Source organism: Nyctibius grandis, chromosome 5, assembly GCF_013368605.1.
Source record: "Nyctibius grandis isolate bNycGra1 chromosome 5, bNycGra1.pri, whole genome shotgun sequence".
In the NCBI taxonomy this organism is placed as follows: domain Eukaryota; kingdom Metazoa; phylum Chordata; class Aves; order Nyctibiiformes; family Nyctibiidae; genus Nyctibius; species Nyctibius grandis.
Genome location: NC_090662.1, coordinates 74,437,748 through 74,458,705, shown reverse-complemented (window position 1 = coordinate 74,458,705; position 20,958 = coordinate 74,437,748). Strand labels below are relative to the sequence as shown.

Sequence of the window (20,958 nt, the reverse complement as noted above, 5' to 3'; positions counted from 1 at the left end):
AAAAACACTGAAAACTTATGGTCATTAAAGACAATTGGTTTCTATTGATAGCAGGATTTTCAGCTAAGTCTACAAGTGTGGTTTTAGCCTCAGACAGCTAGTCAGTTGGAAACCGCATAAAGATAGCTGTGCTGTCTGGTTTAGACTAGAGATTATTAACAACCATGTGTGGTGAGGGGTTTGTTTTATGTTTTCTGGGGGTTTTTTTTGGTCTGAATCTTGTCAGTGTTTTTTGGTTAGACTCTTGTTAGTGTTTTTTTGAGAACTGAGTGAATAAATTTGTTTAATAGCTGCGATCAGCACGGAAGTGCATAGAGAATACATCATCATTACCTGACTTTTCTGGCTGACATAAAATCTCTTTACCTTAAAAAGGTATTGGATTTTTATGCCTTTGTAGTAAAAACAGGTTTTAGCTAATTTCTTCTTTCTGTTGCTCCTGATAACGTCTCTAATTTCAGCACATAGATCGTTGTTTTGTTTGTAATCAATTACTGAAAGGAGTCAGAACTACCAGAGGAGTAATACTGTCTTTGGTAACAGTGGGCATGAATAACCTGTTTTATTTTAAACCATGTACAAATAACAGCAAAGCTCAAGACAAGACCATATAGGGGGGAAAAATTATTTTTTTTATACCCATGTACTTACTAGCACTAAGATGCATGTGTCCACATAGACTGGCCAGGATTTACTATGGGGTCACAGAAGATAAGGGATGCTGGTTATTGAGGTTTTATCATGTCTCCTGGGTTCTTCTTGATTGGTGACAATAGTACCCTTTGGAAGCTGAGAATGAATCTGATCTTTCATCTTTCCTTCCTGACTCACCTCTTCGAGTCATTAGGCAATAACGCAGTCTACTCTGAGCCTCTTGTCTCCTTTCCTGGATGTAGGCTGTGCTTTTGTCTTCAGTTGTTTTTTTCTTCTAACCTGGATGCCCTGAGAATCTTCATGTGCATGTGCTGGGATCTTTATGTACTGCCAATCTGTGCTGTCAACTCATGTCATTCTTTTATACCTATTTTTTTGTCTTTTATCCTTGAGCTTTCACATGTGTATTTTCATTCATGAACCTGAATCTTGTGGTCTAAAACACCCAGGGGTTTCCTCCTGTCCTTGTTCAATAGATACAGTATGCTGCTGCTGTTCCCATTTGTAGGTCCAGCCAGTAGTGATGCTGAACGTACATTCTCAATACACACACATGCAGATACACCACACGTGAGGGACTGTGCAGACTAATACAGATTAGAAAGCAGTGCCTGTACTGGCACCCACCTAAACACAAGCAGCATTCACACAAACATGAAGCCTGATCCTGTTTTTCCGATCCAGTTTATCAGGAGTGAATTTTATTAGTGAAAACATACACACATGCAGGCCTCTCCCACACTTACTTTGTTCAGAAATAAACCTGCGTTCACAGATCCTTTGAATATTAGCATGGACTTTAGTCTACCTAATGTCCCAGCCTGCACCCTGGGTCCCTTACCCATGCTTTGACTCAGACCTTGGGACTTTCCAAATGTGGGTCTCCTACTTGCTGCCTGTTTCAACTGGCTTGAAGTTTGCTACCAGAATGTGTTCATTTGCTCACTTATTAACAGTCACAGATCCTTCAGATATTAACATGAGGCTTTTTAAGTCCATCTCATGCCCATGCTGAGACCCTAGTCCCTTTACTTCCAGTCATCAACTCAGACCTTGAGTTTTTCCAGATGGAGATCTACTTTTCCTTGCTGGCTAGTTTAGCTTGAAGTATGCTAATGAATAACACCCACACAGAATAGACATTGAGTTCATATAGTTGGAAATAGGATGTGATAAGAAGATAGCATAGTCTGCAATAATCAAACATAGGGCTCGACCAGACAAATATACTAACCATCAGATTGCTTAGACTTGACTAAGCCACTTATCCCCCCTTCACATCCACCTTGGTCCATTTCTCTATCCTTGTCTCCTCATAAATAAAAAACTTGTCCCTAAATACTTTTTTTGACATTGGTCCCGGTTTTTCTACATCTGTATGCAACTTTCATGTTTCTGATATTGGTACCTAAGTAATCTTGCCCTTATATGGTGTTACTGATATCTAGATGCTGTTTTCCTTGGCAAGATTTGTCTCCCCAAAAGGTGCCAAATACTCTCCTTCAGATAGCTATGAGGTTAGCCGTTTACTGCATAACTCTTCCTAGAACACCTGTGAAAGACATCCATCAGGGTGCTATCTGTAATTGTTGTCCATTTCTCAACGTTATTTGTTATGTCCAGCAATTTCTTACATAATGCCCAGTAGTTTCTCATGCTCTGTTCAGCTGGTTACTCCTCAGGCTAAGGCCTAGTCATCTCAACACTTTAACACTTAATCTATACCAGTGTCAACATGTCTCTTACAAACCTGTTCTTGTAGATCTCAATAAATAAGTTTATAATACATATGTATAATATGCAGCATGCTCCTGCATAGAGGAAATTTGTGGTACTTCGTTGGGTGTTACTCAAAGGCACAAGGTTGATCTCCCTGTGAATTTTTATTTTTATATATATATTTATTTTTATAGAATCATAGAATGGCCTGGGTTGGAAGGGACCTTAAAGGTCATCCAGTTCCAACCCCCCTGCCATGGGCAGGGACACCTTTCCACTAAAGCAAGTTGCTCAAAGCCTCATCCAATCTGGCCTTAAACACTGCCAGGGAGGGGACATCCACAGCTTCTCTGGGCAACCTGTTCCAGTGTCTCACCACCCTCACAGTGAAGAATTTCTTCCTAATATCTAATCTAAATCTACCCTCTTTCAGTTTAAAACAGTTCCCCCTCATCCTATCACTACACGCCCTTGTAAAAAGTCCTTATATCTATTCATATATATATATATATGTGAGTGCATATATTTAAAGAAACCTTCTATATGCCAAGTAAGTTTTTTCCTAGGAAAATATGTTGATAACTTTTAAATAGCCTTGAAGAAGAGATGTGCATATTTTACTGTCTACTGCTGACGCTCTTACAGATACTAGTATTTTTGTCCTCTGAACATGTAAATTATGGCACTGTGCACACTTAGTGTGTGACTATTTTTATTACTTAATAACAGGCCATAATTTTTTCTAGTATTAAAGGTCTGCTTTAGTATTTCAGGTAAACTGACCCACTCTGATTTTGTCGGATATTAACCTCACCTCAGTTTTATATTTTATTTTAATCAATTAAGATGATTATTGGAGAAGAAACTTAAAACCTACCACTGTGATCCCTTAGTTAAAGAGTTTCAACAAAGATTCCTAACAAGATATCAAATGTATTCCTGATACACTCACAGAAGAGGTCTATCAGTGCATGAGACATATTCTGTGCCAGTATAACCATGGGCATGTTTTTCCTTTTAGGTGATCTGTAATTCTGGTTCAGTAGAACAACAGCCAAAATACTGCCGATGTGTTTTTACATAGAACTGAACACACTTTAAGGAAAACAAAGCAAATGGCCACATTTTTATCCCAGAACTGGTGTTCTTCTCACTAGTATTTATTGTAATAAAGGAATTGATGATGAGCTGTTGCCTACCTTTGTAGATTTTAAGGCAAGATGAAAATAGGAGGTTTAAACCCACACCTTTTAAAAATACTCATTTGCTTCTTTATTTCTTTTCATTTAAAAAAAAGTGTGAGACTTTTACTGAAGTAATTTATCAAGCCAAATACTGTACATATATCTGGTCTGCTGCTGGGATCAGCAATAGCTCAGCTGTGCACTGGAAGTGTGGACTAGTAGCTCCATACGTTCATCCATTTTGCTTTTGGCATCTACTCAGTGCATACAATTTTTGTTTCCCAGGGTAAGTTAGTTCTCCTTGATTTTCTGATATTTGTGTTTAAGTGCTAATTTAAAATTAGATGGCTTCTTAAATTTAGCAGTGGTGTTTTTCAAATAACAGGGTGATGTATTGAGTGGGCAAAAAAGCAGTAGATGAACTTCATTGTAGATAAATGTAAGGAAGTTAAAATAATTTAACTAATGCTTACATGATGCTGAGCTTGGAGTGGGCAATTACAACTTCACAGAAAGCCTTTGGCATCATTGCAGAGAGCTTCCTGAAATGATCAGTTCAGGGTGCAATGGCAGCCGAAAAACCCCACTGAAATGCAGCGCATGATAAGGAAGGGTACTGAGAACATGACAAAGCATGTTTTTGCCACTACGTAGAATCTTGGTGCACCCACATCTTGAGTACTGAGTGAAGTTTTGGTCTCCGCAACACAAGAATGTAAGTGGAATGAAGAAAGGTACAGAGAATAGCAACTCAGTGGTTAAAGGAATGGAACAGCTATTCTGAGAGCTCTATTTTTAAAAGGAAGGATCTCTTCAGTGAGGAGGTAAAGGCTGGAGTGGGGTATGATATACCTTTACAAAACCATGAGACCCCTGACTAGGCTGAATGAGGAACTGTTATTCTTCAAGCTCCTCGCAGTAGAACCAAGGGCCATTTAATAAGGAAGTAAGCTTAAAACAGATGAGAAAGAGACCTTTTTTTTCTAATAGCGGATAAAATCTTCAACTGCCATTAGCTCTGTCTGCTGCTGTGCTTTGCATTTGAAAGACAAGCCTAGTAAAAAGGTGGATTGTGTTTCAAACAGAGAAGATAAATGTAAGGGTAAACAGGAAGGGAAGGATGAACTGACTTCTCTTTGGGCTTAGCATGGGACAATGTCAGAGTCCACCTTCGGTGGAAGAAGAGAATGAGCATCTCAGAAGACTAGTGCACAAAGTGCGCAAATCACTTTTTTTAAGGGGAAAGAAGAACCATTACAACAAACTGCATGAACAGTAATTGTGAAACCCAAACAATTCGCGTTGCAGCTACATGAATGGGCAAAAATTAAACCCTTGTGAGTGTGTTGATCCTGAACTCACCATCTGAACGTAGTGAACTCACATTCCATTTTGGTTAATGTGCTCGACAACAGCACCATCTCCCTTTCATCTCCATCTCTGTTTATTCCACAGCATTGATGGAAAGAGAAAGATCACATTATCAGATATTGCTGAAATTATACAATTATGCATTGAGTAAAACTGTATGGCATGATCCTGGGGAAGAGGAATTTTAATCAAAACATTTTACATTTTTCACATAACAATGGTATGCCCTTATTTTTTCTGCTGCTGTTAATTATGTTACTTATAATTCTGTTATACTTTTGATTATAACAGGATATTATTTTATCTTTCTGTTTAATATGATCAGAGTTAAGAATGGTAAGCCATGAGTGAAATACTTGAGGAAGTATTCAGCCTGCAGAAATGGCATGTGCTTATGTGCCAGACCAACTAAAAAGATTCCTACATCCAGAGGTACCTCCTGGATGTAGTCTTGATGGTGCTGCCATATCCTTTGCTTCCATACACATAAGAGGAAAGAAATATCTAAATCAGCAGCTTAATAATATGGGACTAAATTTATTCTCCCTGTCACACAGAAGCAAAGAAAATCTTTATGATTCCCATGGAAACACTGACTGCTGTGCAATGTGTTCTGCCTGTGCAAAGTTATGGAGCTTTTCAGTATATAGTCAGTCTAGCCCTGATCAAAGTGACATTGTATTGCATGAATACAGTATTTTTAAATATGACCTTAGCATCTCTACCATACCTTTCTAAATACTTGTTAATTCTTTATGAATTTGTGTAATTTTATTCCATTGACGAGTGCTAATTTCTTATGAAGCATATTCTTAGTTTTAAGAAAATCAAATTTGAGATCAGAACATGACCTGACTTTACACTATAAGGGAAGCAAGGCAGCAAAAAGGGCTTCTGAATTTTCTGGCACTCTCTATTTGAAGCATTGAAGTCACATGAAGAGACCTTTGTCTGGGCTGCTTTTCTCGCCTAATCAGAGTTTACAAAAATCTTAAGTGACAGCAATCATTTTCCTCAAATTAGTGTAGCTTGATATTTGTTCATTGCTGCTGTAAATCCTGAGAAAATGCCTTCCCCCCTTCATTTTTTATCTGTGACTGAAAATGCAAGCTGGCAATGTCAAGTGTTCTGATGTTTGAAAGGGGGAAAGAAAAACTTGTTTCTGGTGTTTCTCACTCCTCTTAGCTTAGGTAATTTTTTTGAAGTTTCTTTCCGATTTGCTTGGCTTTAACTGAGAAGAGAATCAGGCCTTTAATAAGTGAAAACATAGAATATGTAGAGCATTAGGTACATTAGTAGATACCCAGATTAAAAAATTAATGGCTTTTTTTTTCTACTGTATATTCCTTGTCTTGCTTTTATTGATGTGAATGCCCTAGGAGATTATCTACTTTATTTGTAACAGATGCATTCTGCAGATTGCTCAAGGAACAGCTCTAGCAAGAGGAATGTGGGGGAATATATAGTAGTGTCATATAAAGGCCCTATTAGTCTCTACTAAAAATCTTTCTAGGATGTCCCCTGAGTTGGATGCAAAGTGATTTTTGCTTTTCTGGATTAATGAGTATAGAATAGAATTAGAGTAGAACAGAATATTAGCGGAACAAAGCAGCTGTCTTGTTCCCTTTCAACAGTTAAATTTTTTCTGCCCGAACTAAAGCATCTGCTCAGTGTAATCCTTCATGTATCAAACTGCAGTGATATTAATTGCAATGTTCTATTGGAAAAAGTGAGCTTTGTAAGTCCTTCTTTTTTCCTACAGTCAGATACACTTGTGCATATTTATTTCTGTTCCTCAGCTGTGCTTTTCAAATTTGTTTCAATAAAGCTGTTAAAGAGGCAGTAAGGCAGCTTTCAAGAAGGACTCTCAAGAAGTCCATTCTAGCTAGAATGCCTTAGACACGATAGAAGTATCTCGTTCAATGCTCTTGAATGGTGAACAGTGCAGTTCCAGAGTAGAAAAATGAAGATGCAGTGAAAATACTTTTAACTGGCAAACTTAGGCTCTGGTATTCTTAGGATTGTCAGTAGGAAGCTCTGTTCCTTAAACCTAAGATACAGTAGTCATTAAAACTGCATAAAGTACATCTGCTTTATATGGAAACATTAGATGTGTAGCTTTATTAGCCTTTGAGCTGTTGGGGCTTTCCTTCCATGAGAAAAAAAAATGAAAATTTAATCTGTGACCTTTCCTGCATAAAAATTCATATTTTCTTCACCCTAGAACATTCTCTGGAGTCTTGTGTTAAGGCAGAAATGTGGGGTTTAGCTCATAATGTGAGCCATGACTTGTAGCAGACGTGAAGTAATGCTACAAAGACCCACTCGGTGTACTCTTATCTCTTACCAGGAAAATTGCTGCTTATGATGAAGAAATTCAACACCTCTATGAGGAAATGGAACAGCAAATAAAAAAGGAGAAAGAGCAGTTTCTCTTGAAAGTGAGTGTGTCTCTGTTATTGTCGGCATGGATTCTGCTCCCACTTCCAGTGGTTTTGTACTCATTCTGAGTGTGAAATGAAAGCCCGCAAAATGTGATTCACAACAGAATAGGAAAAAACATCATTTGTCTCACTCCTCTTTCAGTGCTGATCCAGGCTCTGCAGGTTCAAACTTAAAAGTGACTTGTTGGATGAAAGGAGCATCGATGTCCTGTGCTCAGTGGTTGGCATACAGTAGTAGCTGCCATTCTTTTGAAAGTCAACTGAACTACAGCCTGATTGTATTATGATGCTGCTGTAGGTCCAACTTCTGGTCACAATTAGGAAGAATGCTATTTGAGGTTGTTCAGAGCAGCACTAATCCCGCTGAGTTCTGCAATCTCTGCTTTTGGAGAGGGGATAAGTTCTCACTGAATGAAGAGCAACAACAGATAAATCAAGTGATGGTAATTTCTGAAACCACAACAGCTATTTGCAAAGTAATCATAGGTCAGATTCTTTTGTCACTGCCATGGTGCTTTCAGAACATCTGTCAATGAATTTCCTTTTCTTACGAAGTCTCCTTTAAATCTCCTCTACTGCTTTTATAGTCTGTTCTTTGGATTTTTCTGTCCTGTTTTTTTCTCCTAAAACAAGGAAACTAACAAGAAATCCCAGTATGCTCCAGGAAAGAGTCATCTTAGAATCATTTACGTGGGAAGGCACCTATGTTGCTCCTAACTTTCAAACTAGATCAGGGACTTGTCCAGTTCAGTTTTGAGTATTCAAGTGATGGAGATTCCAGAGCTTCTCTGAGTGGCCTGGGACAACCAGTCATGAACTATTGGCTCATGCCTTTTTGTTGTTTGAAAGCAGTCATATAAATGAAACCAATTTCAGACAACACATGGTACACAAAATGTTGCCAAAACTAGTGAATATCCATCAATTATTGCTTCCATTCTCAAATCAAATATGATATCTAAAAAATCCTTCTGTGATCCAAATAGATAAAGTATTTTTTGTTTCCTGACAGAATGTGTGTTAAAGCAAAAAGAAGCTTAATCAGCTAAGGAATCAGTCTTTTCACTTTCCTCACAGGGTAGTGAACCTGACTCATAAATTTCAAGTTTTTTCCATTCCAAGCTGAGAACAGGTTTTAGTGGTGGGTGAGATGAAGCCTTTATATAAAGTTTGTATAGCAGCTGAAGGATAAAAAGTATTTGCAACTTTGCCTGACAGCAGTTGTGTGGAAGAAATGGTTTATATGCTCTTAATAGCCTGCAACTGAAGTTGTATTGAAAATCCTAAAGCAACAGAGACTTTTCCATAAAATGATTGTTGGATCTCCTAATTAGTTGTATATTTGAGGTAAAGCCATTTCTTTCAAGCTTTTTCATTAAAGCTGCCCTCTGAAGCTATTTACAGTTTAGTCAGCATTCACACTAATTGTCAAGACACTCAAGAAGTATTGTTTCTTGGCATGAATAATTTGGGATTTGGGGAGATCTGACTGTTAAATTCTTTCTCTAATGCAAACTCTCACAAAGACTTTACAGCCTGGAGAGATGCATTGATGCCATATAAAAGGGGAATTATTATGGCTTGAATGAAGAGCAGCTCTTGAAGAATACATTTAAAGAAATTGGTAAGATGCAAATAAGTCGAAATTGTAGCTATTTACGATACTTAATACCCCGTTAACTGAAGGTTTTACGAAAGGGGCGGTTTGCCTTTTTCACTTGGATATATATTCTTCTACATAAGAAGCCAGTTAACATGCATTTGATTACCCCATTACATGTACTGCTGAAGGGGGAAAGCACGTAGGAACCACTGCTGTCTTGAGGGAATTTTTATTTTTGTTTAGAGACATTTTCCTGGGGACCTTAAAGAGTAGAAGCCTGTTGTAGAGGAATAGGACACATCCTCAGCTGATATGAACTGCTGGAACACGATTTTATTCAGGGGAGGTCTGACAATTTGTCTCAGCTGAGGAATGTCTGAAGGAGTAATCTCAAATAGGCCTGGGAGTTCCCAGTGATTGCAGGATACTTAGATAATGGACAGATTGATATAATGACTAAGTGAACAGCAGAGCCTGAAGCCCAGATCACTTGCTTATACCAGTGGAACATGTGTGACAAATTGTTGTTAGTGATGGATTTTAAAGGTAGCAGGTATTGTTTATTTTACCTCAACCTGAGTTGCTGTGCTATGTGTCAGTAGCCTGTGTCTCCCCTGTCGATCCTGATATCTTGTATGAGTTACAATGTGACTCCATAATAATTTAAATTTGTCCAGATTGTTTCCATCAGTGCATTCACATCACTTCTCTGTGTCAACAGTTGTCTGGTTCAGGAAACCAAATGTGCAGAAAGCTATTCACTTTTTTGCTGTTTTTTTCCTGCTTATTTAGCTCTCTGAAACAGCTCACTGCTGCAACAGATGAGCATGAATGCTAGTGTATAAGAGAATGAGGGTATGTGTAGCTGGAAATGGAAGGATGCATTCTAGCTTCTTTGATATAGGTTGGCTAAGCTTCTAAGGCTTGTGCCTGAGATAGAAGACTTTTGCCACCACTTTGTAGACTTGATGCCTGCTCATGTGCAATCAGCATATCCTGTAGCAACTGCAGTGATTGAAGTTGCTGGACTACACCAGTTTACAGAAGCTCAGAGTCTAGATTCATGAGTGATACCATCCCGAAATTGAGTTCTATCAGTAGCTTGTTATGTTCACTGTGAAAAGCTTGCCTGTTATTTTCATGCCTGATTCCTTACGTCTCCTCCTGCTGATGAAATTATGCTGCTCTGTTAATCCGATTCCTCTTTGAATTTTGCAGGACACAGAGAGGTTTCAGTCCTACAGTCAAGAGCTGGAGTGTAAGCTCCTGTCAAAAGAACAAGAACTGGAACAATTGGTTCAAAAACAGAAAAGGGTATTAACTGATATCCTTCAGAGTTAAAAAATAAATCATTTTTATTTGTTCATATGATTTTCTTTACGTCCCAAAAATGCAAGTTGGTGTGATGTTGTTCTGCCGAACTGTAACCCTCTGTTGTATGTGTCATAAGTGTAGATACCTGAATGCATTTAAAGTGAAGTTATGATTGCTAGACTTCTACACATGTGCTTAGGAAAAATGTTACCCTCTATTTCTAAAGCGGTTTTCCTTTCATATGATAAAATGAAAAAAAAATGCTAGAGGTATTTTCCCCAGGTACTAGATTAATTTTATGAAAACGTAGCAGAATTCCACTGCCTTCAATGTGCTAGGAACTGGCTTAATGCCCAGAGCAGAGAACGATGATTTGGGTCTTATAGTGTACACCTTTGCTCAAAGCTTGTACCAACTACTCATTTACTTGTTTTGGATGATTCAGTGCTATGAACTTGAAATGCTCCCTTCTGAACAACCTGCTCCTGATACATCTTTCTGTGATAATAGTTTTATAGCAGTGCATGGTTCTCTTGCATGGTAACAGCTTGTCAAGTTCCCATATTAAAGCCTGATGTGTTTTACTTCTTAAAATGCATGGCCTGCTTGGGGAAGCAGAGTATTCCTGCATGTGTAAACTTGCTGGAAAAGAGTCTCCAAGGTCAGGGCATGAAAGACTAGAGATAGGGAAAGGAGGTAGCACTGGAATTTAAAGGGTTGAAATGGAATGCTGTGAAACCAACTCCCTCTGTAGAATATGAATATCACAGAATGTTAGGGATTGGAAGGGACCTCGAAAGATCATCTAGTCCAATCCCCCTGCCGGAGCAGGATTGCCTAGACCATATCACACAGGAACGCGTCCAGGCGGGTTTTGAATGTCTCCAGAGAAGGAGACTCCACAACCTCTCTGGGCAGCCTGTTCCAGTGTTCGGTCACCCTCACCGTAAAGAAGTTTTTCCTCATATTTATGTGGCACCTTCTGTGTTCCAGCTTGCACCCATTGCCCCTTGTCCTGTCAATGGATGTCACTGAGAAGAGCCTGGCTCCATCCTCATGACACTTGCCCTTTACATATTTATAAACATTAATGAGGTCACCCCTCAGTCTCCTCTTCTCTAAGCTAAAGAGACCCAGCTCCCTCAGCCTCTCCTCATAAGGGAGATGTTCCACTCCCTTAATCATCTTCGTGGCTCTGCGCTGGACTCTCTCTAGCAGTTCCCTGTCCTTCTTGAACTGAGGGGCCCAGAACTGGACACAATATTCCAGATGCGGCCTCACCAGGGCAGAGTAGAGGGGGAGGAGAACCTCTCTTGACCTGCTAACCACACCCCTTCTAATACACCCCAGGATGCCATTGGCCTTCTTGGCCACAAGGGCACACTGCTGGCTCATGGTCATCCTGCTGTCCACTAGGACCCCCAGGTCCCTTTCCCCTACGCTGGTCTCCAACAGCTCTGTCCCCAACTTGTACTGGTACATGGGGTTGTTCTTGCCCAGATGCAGGACTCTACACTTGCCCTTGTTATATTTCATTAAATTTCTCCCCGCCCAACTCTCCAGCCTGTCCAGGTCTCTCTGAATGGCTGCGCAGCCTTCCGGCACGTCAGCCGCTCCTCCCAGTTTTGTGTAATCAGCGAACTTGCTGACAGTGCACCCTATTCCCTCATCCAAGTCATTAATGAATATATTGAATAGAACTGGTCCCAGTACCGACCCTTGAGGGACTCCGCTAGACACAGGATATACATGTAATATATGTGAATATAGAATACATGTAAAAATTCTTTTATTGGCAGCAGTGCTTGGGAGTGCCAGTCCTGGGAAGTAAGAGAGAAGTAAGAAGGGAAGGGAAGGAAGAGGAAAAAGAAGTTTGAGGGCAGTTTCCTAGTTGCATGTAGTTTTTAGACCTCTTCTGAGGAATGAATCCAGGTGCTGCTGAAGCTGATGGGAATTGTAGGACTGTGCTTAAGTAAGAGGGGAGACAAACCTCTAGGTTACTATAATTATGAAAGTTTAGCTGATGAGGATATAGGACTGAACTAAAAGACCATTACATAATTGAAATCAACTGTCTGATGTTAATTACCTTTGTTCAGTATCACTGTGAATCAGAATAGATGTGATGCAGGCTGTTTACCACATTGCAGCACTATAGTGAATAACCTATACTTCAAAACACAAAATCAGGCACACAAATCAGGCATTTTTAGTCTGAGGCTAACTGCAAAAATATAAGAAATTATTTATCATAATTTTTTAATGATTATATTTTAATATTCTCCTCTTTTGGTGGGGTTTTTTTGCTTTAAAGCTATGTTTAAAACTTAGTTATCAACCAGTAGTTCTGTAAAGCCCTTTTCCTGTGGTTCTCTAAAATATGTGTTCTAAATTTAGTATGAAAAACACAGAACCTATTCAAAGGCTTACACTCAATTTTAAGCCTGGTCTAATCAAGTAATACAGGCAGCAGTATCAGGATGTTTTATCTTATGATTATTGTCTACATTGCCTATTGTCTACTATTGCCTATCTTGGAAAACATAAGACAATATCTGTGTTATTTTCATTAGTATTATTTTCTATCCAATTTTATGTTTTTCTTTTATATTAATTGCATTGTTTGTTATTAATAGTATTACCATGTTTTCTATTTTATTTGTAATTTCTATTATTTATACTTTCCCCTCTCCCTTATGAATTTGCATGAGTCTCAACACGGGTGCTTTTGAAGGACAGGATCTTCATGCTACTATAAATATTAAACTATCCCATTTTATTTTTATGGAAAGGAAGCTGTGTTGGACAAACGAAATTCACTACTTCTAATGGTGTGATGAGTGAGATAATTTTATTCACATGATTGCTGGCATTTGAAACTTTTGTCCTTCAGCCAGCTGATTGGTATCCGTTGTCAATCTTATATGAAATATTTTACTTTTTTTTCTGGTATAGAAGCCTAGCCTGTTTATTTGAATACTTAACTCAGTATAGTTAGAGACAGTGTTCTGTACATATATTTTTCTAATTCCTAATGATCATTTCTGAGAGTGACTCTCAGCTTTCCTCAGATCTGTTTTTATAATACTATAACCCCACTCATTTTCTGGTATTACTCTTCATTCATCTAAATATCAATGTGTGCTAGGTTAGCTTCCACCTGTCTAATGTTTGCCTTATCCAGAGCGCTCTGTCACTTTCACCTCCTCCTCTTGCATGGAAATATACTTTGATAATTAAATCTGTTCTTGCAGAAGGTAATGGTAGCTTGGTTTAATTACAGCTTCCATGCTTGATTGTATGAGAGAATCTCTTGGGAGTAATACAAATGTTTTTTTCCAATCTTCATTAATAAGTCTTTTTCTTTTCATGTAATTATACCTGTGTTGGAAATTATTAGCAAAAATGTGAAAGGGAACTTCCAGACAGGACGAGTTCAGTGTTGTTTCTGCTATCTTAGCCAGAGGGATTTTCCCTTGTGAGGGTCTTCTGCCTGGTGGGACTGACATACTTATCTGATTCCATGTTGACTGGCCTTCTGTAGGCCAAGATTCCTTTGGCTAGGCCTTTTTGCTGGCTACCATGATCTTGAATTGTCAGCTAGCTCTACATGGCTTAGATAAGGCACAAGGTATTCTCAATAGTGTTCCTCAAGGGATGTGTGATGGCATGTCTCAGAAGGAGGCACTGGGGACAGAGGATGTCCAGCCTAATATCTAGGGCACAGAATCTTGTATTAGGGAAGGAAAGTAGATGTGGATCAGGTAAGATGCAGGAGAGTTACTGGGCTTCTCACATAAAATGATTGATTCTGTGCTGATGACAGCCACTGAAGAGCATGATCTTGGGATTCTGCAAGTCAAGTGATAGGATTATTAAGAAAGGCATAAAGAACAAAATAATCCCCAGAATTATAATACTGTGTAAATGTTTCATCTTTCAGGCGTACCTGAAATAAATAGGAAAAAAAAGAAAGAGAAAAAATACAGAAAGGATGCTGAGCTAAGAACAAGAGAATGCATGGAGAGTGCTTAATGTATGTCTTTGAGGGACACCAATAGCTGACCTCAGCAACAGTTTGTTTATATTGGACATTCCTAGTTCTTGACTCGATTTTAAACTTGTGAGTTTTTCCTTCCATTTTTGTCAAAAAAAGAGAATATACACCATCGGCTACTGTGTCTCTGCTTGACCTGTGGTAATTGGTTAATTCTCCTTGCTCCCTGTTTTGTTAAATATGACTGTTGGACATGAGTCTTTCCCAATCAATTTTCATCTACTTGATGACCATGGGAGCCAATTTGCAGCTCCAATAAGTAGCTAGAGCCTGTGGGGTCTATGCCATTCTGTACCAGCTGAGCATCCACCTAATGAGTTATTCCACTGTATTGGGAGTTTTTTAAATGAATGGTTTAACAGTAGTGTTTGGCATTCCTTAAAGGATTGTATAGATACAATGAAAGGAAGGACCTGTGTATTGCTGTGAAATAGCCCTTTCTCCTCTTGTCGTGTCCTGCGTTTTAAATATTATGAGCATCTGCTATTGAGCATAGTTTCAACATAATTGTTTTTCTCACAAGAGTAAGCACCAGGATTTATAGCAAGTACCTGTGATTCTGGGAGATGAGGATGGCTACCATTGCAGTTACATTTCCAGGCCAGTCTCTGTGTAAGTTTTCGGATGGCCATAGTATTCTGTAAGTGGGATTTCTGCCTGCCATTTGTTGCTCTTAAGCTTTTTGAAAGTTTGTCTTTGTGTGATCACTTTTTGCTTCTCCCAAAACCACTCCTCTGGATAAGAAAGTCTTGTCTTCTAGTACCTGAAGCATCTGGTCTTTTACGTAGAATAGATAACTTCATTCTGTCAAGGAATAGAAGCAATAATCAGAAACTGAAGTGATCTATCAATGTAAACCAACATTGCTCAGCAGTAATATGATGCCCAGCTAGTCAGTGTTCCATATGAACTGTGAGCCTGCTGAGGCTACAGTTCAACAAATACCTTAAGCTGGTGCTGCTGCTAAGTGCTCCCACTCTACTCTTGTTCCTGACCTTTCACAATCCCAGCTAGAAAGTATTTTCTGCTTTTGTTTTGAACCTGGGCCTTAAGGTTGCATTCAAAACCAAGACTAGAACAACAGCAGTGTTGTGGAGCATGAATAGACAGGCAGAGCTGAGTAAGGACAGATTTTGGTTTGGGTGAGCTCTGTGCAAAATGTGCAAAATGAGAGTTCTAACAAAAACCTCTGTTGCGTTTCAGATCTGGAGGATTGAACTGGTATCATTTTAATGCTCCTAGTACATTTTACATCCCTTAGAATGCATACTGAAAAAATTTTTTTTAAAAAAAGTGCTTTTGTATCTTCAGGTCAGCAGTGCCTTCCCTAATATGAAGTGGACTAATTTTAGTCTACTTAACTTTTGCTCTGTCATCTTAATTTGCTCAGTTAGCCAGGGAGAAGCAGGTGGAACTTCTTTACACACCAGAAGCCAGTGTCATCTGCTGTTATCTGTTTCATAGGGAAGGTGTATCTTTCCTTTGTATATACTTTGGAGAGTGAATATAAAAGTGAATGAAAAAGCTCTAATTCACACTTCTTGGTAGATTTAGCAGAGATGGCAGAAAAGTTACTGCTTGTTGATATTACTGGGGATGGGAAGGTTTATCAGCTACCAGATTTAAATCCAACAGTTTTTAGGCAAAACTCTCAATTGCTTTGTGTAGGCCTTGTCATTGTGGGAAATTGTCTAAAATAGCAGTTGTGAATATCAACGAAGTACTGCTAATCTGCTCTGTTAACACCTCTTTTGTGGTTTGTCCTGGTGCATTTTTGAACTGGATGAAATTCAGTCATAGAGTGGAGTGGCTTTGGTTTCATGTAACATAATTATGTCTGTACACGGAGCAGTGGAAGAGCACCATATGTGTTTTATTCATATGTTGGCTTTGGTAGAAATAGCTTCCCTATTCAACTAACCTCTAAGACTTGAACTGAAAGCCTCAAACCCAGGATACCTCAGTTAGTTATAATACTTTCTGTTCTCTTTTCTTCCATCCCAGTTAGAGCAGCAATGTACAGAACTTCTCAGTGGCAAAGAAGAAACCAAAGTAGAGAACACGAAGCTGAAGCTGACTAACCAGGAGCTGCTGAGAGACCTGGAGACGACGTCTCAAGAACTAAGGCTGGCTCAACAACAGTTACAGGTGCTTCAGGAGGAGGCGTCAAGACTACAAGAGGAGAAGGAAATGTAAGTGTCTAGCCACAGTGGTTCTAGTGCATTTGCTTAGCATGCCAGTGAGCCTCCTTCTCAGGGTATTCAGTGCTGTGAAGAAACCACCAGCAAAGCCAAGTGCAGTTCTAGTAATTTTTTCCCAAGTAATTCAGCATGTTTTCTGTAGCACATCTGGCTTCTACAGAATCTTCTGCTACTTTGTCAAAATGTCAGTGTTCTCCCGCCCCCCTTTTGTTGAGGGTGTTTGTAATTAAAAATCAGTTTAATTGGTTAAAAAGTATGTCTTAGTTTTGAAATACCAGTGTGATTACTTACAGAAATTACAGTTGTTGCACATGATGCTCCATCCTCCTCAAAGCTAAGTCTATCTGAAACTTGCTTCTCAGAATGTACTCTGGCTGTGAGACAGCTAGGATGTGCTTCTTTTCTTCATCAAAAGCAAGTCTAGTACATAATTTCTGACCAAGGAGCCTGGCGAGCAAGATAAAACGTAGCTCATGCAGCTAAACCACAATTAGCACAAGACCTTATGGTGATCCAGAACCATCATTTTGGGGTTTCCAATTCAAATGTTTTAGATTTCAGATTCTGACTCTGAATTAAATAATGTTTTTCAAGAAGAAATATTTACAGTTCATATTTTGAGGGATAGAAATAGCCTTTAAGTGACAGATCAATCTACCTGTCTTGCTCCAGCCTTCTGCACAAAGCAAAAGTTACATTACCCTGAAGTTGTAATTGGCAGAAGTGTTCACTGAAGTCCATTTAATGGAAGATATTTTTTTAAAAATGCTCAGGGATCTGTAAAACCCTCTTGCCAATGGACAGCACATGGATACCACGGTGGTGCATATCTTTCCAGACTCTATACATTTCAGCATATACATATATAGCAATGAACTACGTAACTCAGAGCTGTGGCTATTTGGCATATCAGGATAGAGCAGAATATTAGATCAAATGTCATACTCTTTTTCTGTTAAGCTTTGTGCCAAGCTCTACTTAGTTATTACTAATTTCATTTTTCTTGAGGGTATAAATAATGAACTTTGTTGATAAATGATTGTTGAAGAATGGCCACTGCATTTAGAACACTTTTTAGGTCTGCATGTTTGATGTGTGTTTTGGAAGTAGACAGTAGAAATATTCCTCCTCAAGGTGGTTTGTTTCCTCTTTGAGGCCTCTCTTTTCAGATCCAGAGCAAAGACTGTGGAATGATCTGGTTTTAAAGCTACAGAGGAAATCTGCCCAGTGGTCAGACTGCTGAATAATAAGCACTTTGGATTCAATAGTGTTTTATGGAATTAGAGCTCAGCCCTACTCAACTGCACCTGCAGGGTTGCTTTAAACATCTATATCAGTCTGGTAAGACTTGAGCTGTTGAAGCAGGTGTAATGTTCAGACTGTGCACAGGAAGAACTTGAGGCTTCACTGAAAGGCAAAAAATATTTAAGGCCAGACACTGAATTGCATTAAGTCAAAGTAAATGGTGTAAATCTAGTGTAAAAATCTGAGATGCTGTGTCCAATTTTTAAGACTGCATAACTGTTAAAGTCATGAACTGAAAAAAAATTGTAGGAAATGTAGATGTGTGAGCCTGACATACAGTTCCAGCAGCAAGATAAACTCTAATTTTGGATAAAATGTTACACGGTCTTTAGTGGCCATGAGCAAGAAGGATTTCAGCAGTATTTCTTCTCTGAATGATGCAAGTGCCAGTGTTAGCGTGTATTAAGCTCTCTGGCTGAAGAAATTATAAAGCTATAATTTTTTTAAAAAGAGCCTCTACTCCTTCCTCCACTGACTCAAATTGCTGTTGTACTGTGGGCCTTACACTGAATGAACTTTTTAAAAATTAGTGACCATTCATGCAGAATAAAGTCTACAGGTTTGGAGAAGCTGAAGTCTCAAATGTGGATACTCCTAGGGGGAAGCATTTTAGCAGTGTTGTTACCATGGTTAGAACAATTTTATTTATTTCTTTTTGCTACAGGGAGGTGTACCGAGTGACAGAAACCTTACAGAGAGAGAAGTCAGGACTCCTGAAGCAGCTGGATTTTTTAAGGTAATGCAGACCTTACATTCAAGAACTTCTTGCATCATTCTAAAGAGGTACATTAAATGAAGAAATTATGTTGGGATATGTACTGGGTGTAGGTGTCCAGGTGTTGGCAGTGGGGTGCCGCAGGGGCGGTCTCTGTGCCAGAAAGGAAAGGCCGGGGTTGCCCTGTGCCAGACACAGCCGGTTCCAGCCGGCTCCAGTGGATCCACCAAAGGGCACAGCTGAGTCCTGCAGCCAAGATGGTGGCGCCTCTGGGAAAGCACTTGTAAGAAAGGGTAGAAAACAATGCGTAGAAGTTGAGAGAGAGGAGTAAGAAAAAAATGTGTGAGAAACAGCCCTGCAGACACCAAGGCCAGTGAAGAAGGAGGGAGAGGAGGTGCTCCAGGCACTGGAGCAGAGATTGCCCTGCAGCCTGTGCAGAGCCCACACAGGAGCAGGCTCCTGGCAGGAGCTATGGCCCATGGAGAAGAGCCCATGCTGGAGCAGGTTTTCTGGAGGGGGACCCTGGGCAGACTGGAGCAGTCTGTTCCTGAAGGACTGCACCCCGTGGAAAGGATCCATGCTGGAGCAGTTTGTGGAGGACTGTATCCTGTGAGAGGGAACCCACACTGGAGCAAGGGAAAAGTGTGAGGAAGAAGGAGCAGCAGAGAGAAGCTGTTACGGACTGACCACAACCACCCTATTCCCCATCCTCCTGCACCACTCGGGGTTGGGAAGGAGGTAGAAGAGTCAAGAATGCAGGAGTGAAGTTGAGCCTGGGAAGAAGGGGGTTGGGGAGAAGGTGATGTTAGTTTTGTCTTTGTTTCTCATCATCCTACAGCTGAGTCTGTTTTGTCTGTGATGGTAGTTGGTAAGCAATCTTCCTGTCTTTATCTTGACCCACAAGATTTTCCATCTTATTTTCTTCCCCTGTCCTGTTGAGGAGGGGGAGTGAGAGGGTCGTTGGGTGCACTTCTGGCAGACAGCCAAGGTCAACCCGCCACAGGATAATGACACAAAAGATAGCAATGATGGTTAAAAAAGATAGCAACAATGGTTGTCTTTTGTAAGTCCCATTCTTGCACACAGTAGAAGGCATTACACATGAAAGATTTGCTTTGTTTTGGCAATTCGGTGTTGTAGGACAATCTCCATTCCAAAAGTCAAATGTAAAACAAAACAATGGTGAACTGTTCTAAACTGGTTCTGTGGTAGAAGCCTGGCCACAGGAGACTTGAAGCTTACTAAAAAGCTCTGTTGTTTCTAAAGTGGTGGGAGTAGAGCCAAAATGAAGATTCTTTCCCCAAAATGTTTATTTGTAAAATTATATCAAAATATAGTCAGATAATTTTCTCTGTAACATTTCTGTATTGATAAACTTCAAAGTTTGGAGTTGTGTTCAGACAATTGTAACCCTCTTTTTAGTGTGCAGCAATGTTAGTTTTTGTTTGTTCAATGATAAGTTTGCAGGGGCTATAGATTGTACTTGCCTCTAAGCCTTCATTCACTGCATTTCCTTCAGGACGTCTCATTTTAAAGTTATCAAAAAAGCTCCCATGCTTGAGAAAGGCTCTTACTTTGCAGTGTGTTTCCCACAGGCCACTCCATGTGGTGTGATCTTACCTGCTGCTGGTAATGGGGCCATAGACAGAAACATCTGACAGCAGAAGTTGTTTCTGTTCACTAAGGCTGTAATGGCTGTTCAGTGTCTTTTATGGCCAGGCCAGCAATAGATGGAGACAATGAATGACGGACTAAGCAGGTGTGTTGTCAGATCTGATCTGAGCTGGCTGATTGCCTGGAGTCTCCATTTCTTGACATTTTCATCTCTTCTGCATAATGAATGGAAGATGGATATTTTCCTAGGGAGACTTTTCCATGGCAGTCCCAGCTGTAGCCCTCAGAGGGACATAGCTGGCCTTCACAGCTGTCACCAGATGAATAGAGATGGTGTTCATTACACCCTCTCCGCATTAAGAAGTCATCTTTACTGTGAAAAGCTTTAAACATTCTAATTTAGAGTAAGTGAAGGCATATTGACCAGAACTGATTTCTGTGTGTTAAGGCATTTGTTTTGATAAACTACAGAATGAGGGCCAGATGCCAGCTGGCTCTAGTCAGCATAGCCCTACCGGAGATTCAATGGCCCAGACAGGGAACTGGCTGTGGTGAGAATATAAATAAAGCATGATCAAGGGTGGAGATATGCCAAATTAAAGTGCATTTATCTTGCCTTTTACGCTGCCAGCTGTCCAGTCTGTCTGTTAGTGTTGAGTAGAAAAGTCATCAGTTCTAAATACTTGGCCTCAGTGTTTCTTTTATTTGTGTTCTCTTTGCAGGGAGAGGAACAAACACCTCAAAGATGAACGTGACATATTTTTACAGGTAAACAAC

At 39.6% G+C, this 20,958-nt stretch overlaps 1 protein-coding gene across 1 annotated transcript in view; it reads left to right on the top strand.

Annotated features, from left to right (window-relative positions):
• Positions 1 to 20,958, top strand: part of CRACR2A (calcium release activated channel regulator 2A) — a 54,083-nt gene that overhangs the window by 14,050 nt on the left and 19,075 nt on the right. The window contains 5 exon segments of the mRNA XM_068400475.1: positions 7,279 to 7,369; positions 10,194 to 10,289; positions 16,351 to 16,538; positions 18,517 to 18,588; positions 20,904 to 20,949. Of these exon segments, the coding sequence (XP_068256576.1) occupies positions 7,279 to 7,369; positions 10,194 to 10,289; positions 16,351 to 16,538; positions 18,517 to 18,588; positions 20,904 to 20,949 (493 nt within the window).